The following is a 7280-nucleotide window of genomic DNA, read 5'->3' as shown; positions in this document are numbered from 1 at the left end:
TGGGGACTCACTGGAAGCCTGAGGGGCTGTTGCTGAGCCTCAGCCCCAGAAATACAAAAAGTCTTTATTTCACAGAAATTAGGGCCATTTCCATAGTTATGGGGAAGGACGTGTGAGCAGGATGGGAGGTGCTCAGCTGACTGTCCTCTCCAGAAGGCTCTTCTGAACTGAGCAGGAGACCCCAGGGCCACAGCCGAGCCCCAACCTAGACACGGTCTGAGCTCCAACCTTGGCTGGACATACTTCAAGGGCGAGTAGGGCCGGCATGGGGCTGGAGGGAGTCAGCCCACTATTGCAGATTCCACACAAAGAAGGAGGGGGCTTGGGTGGTAGCACTGGGCATCCATCCCATGTGCCTGGGAGTCTTGGGGTTGGAGCCACAGAGAAGTTTACATCGGGGTGCTGCGGACCTTGCCTTCCTCCTCGGGCACATTCTCATTGGCATTCTCATGCTCACTGGACCTGAAAGAAGAAGGCATGGGCCTGGTGGGTCATCGCTCCTCCCATTCTATCCCCTTCTCCCTGTCCCTTCCTGCACTTGTGACAGTAATAGCTTCCAGAATAAACACTTGACTCCCAGAAGGGGATTGTCATGACCACATCTGGGCTTATGCATCCGAGACTGGAGGCCTCTCAGCACCCCTGCCTGACACCTATCTCCCTCCTCCTGTGGACTGCTGCATCACTTGGTCCTACTGAGCCCATCCCCCACCGACACCATGCTCCACTAAACCCATCCCCCACTGAGCTCCATCCCCAACTGAGTCCATCCCCCACTGAACCCATCCTCCATTAAACCCATCCCCCACTGAGTCCATCCCCCACTGAGTCCATCCCCTGCTGAGTCCATCCCCCACTAAGCCCATGCCCCACTGAGCTCCATCCCCCCCTAAACCCATCCCCCACCAAGCTCCATCCCCCACTAAACCCATTCCCACTGAACCCATCCCCCACTGAGCCCATCCCCCACTGAACCCATCCCCCACTGAACCCATCCCCCACTGAGCCCATCCCCCACTGAGTCCATCCCCCACTGAGTCCATCCCTCACTGAGTCCATCCCTTGCTGAGCCCATACCCGCTAAGTCCATCCCCCGCTGAGTCCATCCCCCGCTGAGTCCATCCCCCACTGAGCTCCATCCCCCACTAAGCTCCATCCCCCACTAAACCCATCTCCCAACAAGCTCCATCCCCCACCAAGCTCCATCCCCCACCAAGCTCCATCCCCCACTAAACCCATCCCCCACTGAGCTCCATCCCCCACTGAGTCCATACCCCACTGAGTCCACACCCCAGTGAACCCATCCCCCACTGAGTCCACACCCCAGTGAACCCATCCCCCACTGAGCTGCATCCTCTACTGAGCCTTCCCCTCACTGAGTCCCTCACTCATTTGTTCCTTCCTCCATTGAATCCCTTGTCCCCATTGTACCCACTGCCCTATGAGTCCCCTCCCCTACACTGAACCCTACCCTCCCAAGTCTCCGTCCCCTTCTGCAGCCCTCGCCCCACACAGGGGCTGCATTTTCCCCACAGAGCCCTGCAATCCTCACAAAGCCCCCATTGCCTCACTAGCTTTTGCCCACATGAGTCTCCGTCCTCCCCAGCCACCTCCCCCCAGCAGCACCTGTCTTGAGATTCTCCTTAGGCCCTGGGAGCACAGACCGGGCAGCCCTGCCCCGCACCTCACCTGAAACTGGCCGCCATCGAAGAGTACCTTCCATCCGTTCCCACCAGGACTCCATCTGCCTTGTTTCCGACGGTCAGGATCATGTGCGCAGGCTCCCTGGGGATGGGACTCATCAGTGGGGCTCCTCAGTGGGGCCCCCCTCGTCCAAGCAGACCCTATTCTGGGTCCTGGTTCTCACAAGCCCGAAGGCTAGCAACTGCCCTTCCCAGAGCTGTGTGCAACAGGGCGTGTCAGCCGCGGCTACTGGCCCCACCCATGGGGTCTCACACTTTCTCCCCACTCCATAGTGGGGGGCCAAATATTTGCAAAAGACTTATCCTGAGTCCAAAGCCTCTCTCTGTCCCAGACGCCCTCAGTTCAGCCTCCACAGCAGGCCCTGCAGGATGCAGTGTCTGCCCCAAATTTCCCCAGCTCGTGCCTTGGGCAGTGGGCACAGATGTGGTTGGTGGCCCTTCAGGCAGAGCTGGGGCAGGTGGAGAAAGTCTATCTGAAGGGCATTCAACAACAACCTCCTCGTCTCTTACTCAAGTTTAAACCCCCTGCAGTGTGGGCTCTCCCTGAAGCCTCCCAGAAGCTGCTCTCATGAGGGTCACAGGGACCCGAACACCTGCTCATTTCCTTAGACATCCCACAGGCACCCCAGACTTAATATGTCTCCAATTAAACTTAGCAGTTGCCCCTATGTCTGCTCATCCTCCTGTGTTCTGGGGCCTCGGTGAGTGATCCGCCATGAGAAACTTAGATGCCATTCCTGCCTTCCTCCCCTCGAGTCCGCTGCTGTCTGTGACGACCAACTCCGAGGGTGCCCACCTCCTAGACAGCGCTCAGACCCGTCTCTTCACTTCATCCTCTCTGCCACCGCTACAGTTCAGACCCCCTCCTGACCTCATGCCCACCCCCTCACCACTCTCCAGGCCTGCAGACTGGAGACTCTTCCACCGCCGCCGTGCATCTGCCACGAGGCAGCCAGAGTCATTCTGCTAAGGCCGTGTCTCATCCCGAAACTGGCTTAAAAACTTGCCACTGGAGGCAGGGCATGGTGGCTCACGCCTGTAATCCCAGCACTTTGAGAGGCTGAGGCAGGCGGATCATGAGGTTGGGAGTTGGAGACCAGCCTGGCCAACAGAGTGAAACCTGTCTCTACTAAAAATACAAAAATTAGCCGGGCGTGGTGTCAGGCACCTGTAATCCCAGCTATTCAGGAGGCTGGGGCAGGAGAACCGCTTGAACCCGGGAGGCAGAGGTTGCAGTGAGCCGAGATAGAGCCATTGCACTCCAGCCTGGGCAACAAGAGCAAAACTCCATCTCCAAAAAAAAAGAAAAAAAAAAAAAAACTTGTCACTGGATTCCTGCTCACTTAGGTAAAGTCCAAAGCTCAGGTCATTGGTGTGCAAGAGCCTGGTTGGCCTGGGCCTGCCCACCTCACCAGCCTCATCTCAGGTATCTCCATCCCTGTCTCCACCCACTGAGCCACTGGGGTTTCCTCAGCAACCCCGCATGGGGCTAGCACTCAAGCCACCAGGCCACCTTTGTGAGATCTGGGAAGAAATGCCTCTGGGAACAGAGGCAGCCTTGCCTGAGGGTCCTGACCTGGTGAGTGCAGAGTGAGCTGGATTTCAGCCCACCTGCCCTTCACCTGTGTGTGTCTGTCCCCAGCAGCCCTGGTGCCGTGCCCCTAACTCAGGACCTGGGTGTACCCTTCCCTCAACTGCAGCGCTCTTCCCACGCCACTCTATCCTGGTAGTGACTCCTCCTCGTTAGTCAGGTTTCGGGATAAATGTGCAATGGGGAAGCCTTCTCTGGCCACCCTGGACCAGGTCAGGCCCTGCAGTGTCCTCTGCGCTCTCCCTCAGCAGCAACTCTTGAACTTCTGACAGCTCACTTCAGTCTGAGCCTGTGAGGGCAGGAGGTGTGTCTGTCCCATGCCCTCTCTGTACCACAGCTGACCCACCCGAAGGAGGGACCGCCCCTTCTAGAGGTCCTTACAGCCCCCATCACAGGCTGGGCTGCTATCCTGGCTCTGCGGAAACACCAAGACTCCAAGAAGAGAAGCCGTTTCCCCAAAACTCACAGGGTGTGGGCACCAGAGCTGTGGGGCCCACAGTGCCCAGGTCTGGGAGCCAGCAAGCCTAGGCTCTCATTCCCTCATTCCGACTGTCACCAACCCACCCCATGACCTTGAGCCTCAGTTTCCCTTCCACACAGGGGGAGGATTGGACACAGGGTTTCTGAGGCCCTTCTCACTGCTACTAGAGCAAGAGCAGTGGTCCTGGGCCCACCCTGCCTGCTCAGGGACCCTTGGGCAGCACTCACGGCTCCTCCTGGCACCAGAAGTGGTTGACTGCAAAGGCGATTGCAACGAGGACCAGGAACACGGCCACCGCGATGAGGCCCTGCATCCAGGGCTGAAGGTTCCCCAGGCCTAACAAAGGGAGAGGGGCTGTAGCAGACGGGGCCACAGTGGGGCTGCATGTGCAGGAGAGCAAGGGGCCTCACTCTTCAAGGACCCCACCTATGCTGAAGGCCCTCAGCCAGCTGCCAGGAGCAAGGAGACATTCTGGGGAGGCAGGGGTGGGATACAGCCCATCTGACCCACTTATGCATCTTAAGCTCCACCAAGCTTAGGAAAAGGAGGGAGCTGGAGGAACAACAGAGGCTCAGAGAGAAGGGAGTTGGAAGGAGTGAGAAGCCAAGGAGGGAAGAGCCTCAGTGCTGTATCTAGGCAGCCCAGAGCCTCTTTCCCTCCCCCAGGTGGGTCACATGCAGCCCCAGGGACCAAAGGGCAACCCCCTGGACAGCCGGCCTAGGCCTTGCAGCTGGGAGTGGCTCCCAGAAGGCTGAGGAGGACCCACAGCTGACAAGACTGGTCTGGGATCTAGAAGATCCTGTTCTGTAGCAAGACTTTTCTCTGATGGTAGGAAGGGTATGAGAGTGGGAGACTCTCAGGGCTGCTCAGCTGGGGAGATCTGGGGTTCCTGGGGTACCCAGAGAGAGGAGTGGACCAGGACATCTTTAGAAGGGCAGAACGGAGGGGTGAACTCTACTCTGGGTCTTGGGGACCAGGAAAGAAGCCTCAAAACCTGAGCTCCTTTTGATTCCCCCAGCTGGGTGCCCAGGGACTAGGGCCAGAGATTAGGTTGAGGCCCCAACCTGCACCCTTCTCTACTTTTTTTATTTTTTAATAGAGACAGGGTCTTACTATGTTGCCCAGGCTGGTCTCAAACTCCTGGGCTCAGGTGAGCCTCTGGCCTTGGCCTCCCAAAGTGCTGGGATTACAGGCATGAGCTACTGCACCAGGTCCCTTCTCTGCTTTTTGACCCTTGACACCAACACAGTCCCTCAAGATTTTCCTGAAGTCCCTGCCTTCAGGCCTCTGCTTCCCCAAAGGACTTTCCTCTTCCCCAGCATCACTGCACTCCATGAGCCTGCAGGAGCTCAGCCCTGTAGAGAAAAGACCCTCAGCGGGGAGAAGTCCCAGGACAAAACACAGGTCAGCAGGGGGCTTCAGAGGGGTCCTGCCTCCAGGCCAGAATATACCTGCATCCCTATATTTTGAGGGACCCAAGCTGGACATGAGAAAACCTTCCTCTGGCTCACTCCTGCTCAAATGTCCTCCTTTGAGTCTACCAAAAGCTCTCCTGCTGCAGTGGAGGCCTGACCTCTTCTCCGAGCCTGGCAAATATTGGGAAGGAGGAAGGAGGCTAGGAACTCTCTGGCCTGTAGTGAGGTCAGACCTCACTTATCTCCAGGGGAAGCAGAAGACACACAGTGTGATTACCCTCAGTTCCACACCTGCCAAAAAGCAGTATTTGGGAGTCATTGTTTCCCTAGGGGTTCAGACTGCTCCCTCAGGTCAGTGGTTGCTCAAGCATGGGGAGTTAGGGCTCAACCCTTGGAGGCCCCTCCCTGTTTCCTCCTAGACCCTGCAGCCAATTCCCTCCAGTCACCCCAGGGACCACAGTCCCTGCTCCTCCTCCCATGCACATACAGCAAGGGGCAGTGTCTGGGGCAGGAGAAAGGTGGTCTGAACCCTGTCCTTTCTTGCCCTGCTCTGTGACTCAACCTCTCTGGTCTGCAGTTCCCCAGAGGGCTTCCAAGACCTGGGAGACAGAGTTGAAGCAGACACACATAAGAGCTCGGGGTGGGGGTGGGAGGGGAGCTCTGAAAGCATCTTTGCCAGTCCCCTCTGGACCAAGTCCCACCTGCAGAGTCCCCAGACTTTGGCTGCAGATGCAGCCTGACAGTGTAGAATGAAAGCCAGACCTTGGGTTAGTTGCTTCACCAGGTACAAAGCCCTTCTACACCTCTGACCTGGCAGCAGCCCCGGGAGGTGGGCAGGGTGGGATTTATTGTTCTCATTTTATAGGTGAGAAAACTGAGTCTCAGGAAGGGGCAGTGATTTGCTCAAGGTCACACATCCATTCAGGCAGAGCAGGACGAAGAGGTCAGATATTTGGGGGAGTCACACTGGGCACTGTTCTCTATCCAAGCCCAAGAGGCCAAGACAAAGCCCAAGTCTTTGAGGGGTGGCTTGGGCCCCACTCTCACCCTACTTGTACCCCCGGGCCCCCTGTACTCAGGACCCAGCCATCCCTTGGGCAATGCCTGCTTTTGGGGCTTGGGCCTCAAATCCTGTTCCTCCCTGAGATCCTAGAACCAACTGCTGCCAGTTTTCACTCGTTAAAAACAAGTGACAGGCAGAGACTTGGTTCAGAGGTCTCTGCCTTGGGACGTTCTTTCAGCTAGCGCAATCCCTGCTCCCCCTCCAAACTGTAAGTATCAAGGCCCTGGGGAGGGGAGCCAGAACACCACCTGTCCACCCCTGGGTCTCCCGTGCCCAGCCCTCTCCTCCTGAGCTACCTTGCTGACAGCTGGCAGGTGGCACTGCCGTGAGCAGGCCCAGAATGAGGAGGCTGAGGGCCGACATGGCTGCAGCAGCTCCTAGCCTTGCTTCTGGCCGCCGGTGTCTGGGCTCCTGGAGCTGCTGTGGGGTCTATTGGTGTCCGCCTGAAATCAACCTGGGCTCAGTCTGGCCCTGGAGGAGAGGAGCTAGGAAGGAGGAAGGCGAGGGAGGGAGGAGACACGAAGACGGGCGTCTGAGAGAACGTGCCCTCCCTCCCATGGTAATGAGCTGCCAGGCCTGGCCTCCCCTGGCTGGTGCCCAGCTCACTTGCGCTGGCATTCGAGGTCATCTTCCAGGGGCCAGCTAAGGAGGTGGGTATGAGGAACAAGCAGATGTGGGAGAGTCCCAGGCTCACCTCCATGCCCTGAGCTCCCTTTTCCTGGCAGTGGGGCTGGATTCTAGGGAAAGGGGTGACACACAGTCGCTCCTGCCTTGACTGAGCCCAGTGGGCAGGGCTTCTTGGAAGGCTGACAGTGGGATTAAGAAATGTGCTGGCTGGCTCAGGAGCCTGGGGAAAACCCCAGAAGCCCAGAGAAGGCTCAAAGCTGCCAGACTCCGCCGAGAGCCTGGCCTATTTCCTGTTCTCCCCACCACCTGCCCCTGCCCCGCCAAGCTAAACTCTGGGACTCTAATGCTGGGACACACTACGGCTTCAGTGCCTTCCATGCCCTGGCCCAGCCCAGTAGCT

The 7280-nt window shown here is 57.9% G+C and overlaps 1 protein-coding gene across 1 annotated transcript; it reads right to left on the bottom strand.

Annotated features, from left to right (window-relative positions):
- On the bottom strand, positions 1–6792 carry PDZK1IP1 (PDZK1 interacting protein 1). The gene is made up of 4 exons (XM_003829581.5): positions 6550–6792; positions 4003–4111; positions 1690–1785; positions 1–462 (listed from the first exon to the last, which is right to left on the bottom strand). Exons 1-4 carry the CDS (start codon positions 6614–6616, stop codon positions 390–392), a joined length of 345 nt encoding a protein of 114 aa, XP_003829629.1. The 5' UTR covers positions 6617–6792; the 3' UTR covers positions 1–389.
- Between the last annotated feature and the right edge of the window lie 488 nt (positions 6793–7280).

Source organism: Pan paniscus, chromosome 1 (genome assembly GCF_029289425.2).
Source record: "Pan paniscus chromosome 1, NHGRI_mPanPan1-v2.0_pri, whole genome shotgun sequence".
Classification (NCBI taxonomy): domain Eukaryota; kingdom Metazoa; phylum Chordata; class Mammalia; order Primates; family Hominidae; genus Pan; species Pan paniscus.
This window is presented reverse-complemented; position numbering and strand designations above follow the sequence as displayed.

Coding starts and splice junctions, on each gene's coding strand:
- PDZK1IP1 (XM_003829581.5), bottom strand. CDS start 6,616: ATGTCGGCCCTCAGCCTCCTCATTCTGGGCCTGCTCACGGCAGTGCCA. Junction 4,112..6,549: donor ACCTGCCAGCTGTCAGCAAG/GTAGCTCAGGAG, acceptor TCCCTTTGTTAG/GCCTGGGGAACCTTCAGCCC. Junction 1,786..4,002: donor TTCTGGTGCCAGGAGGAGCC/GTGAGTGCTGCC, acceptor TCCCATCCCCAG/GGAGCCTGCGCACATGATCC.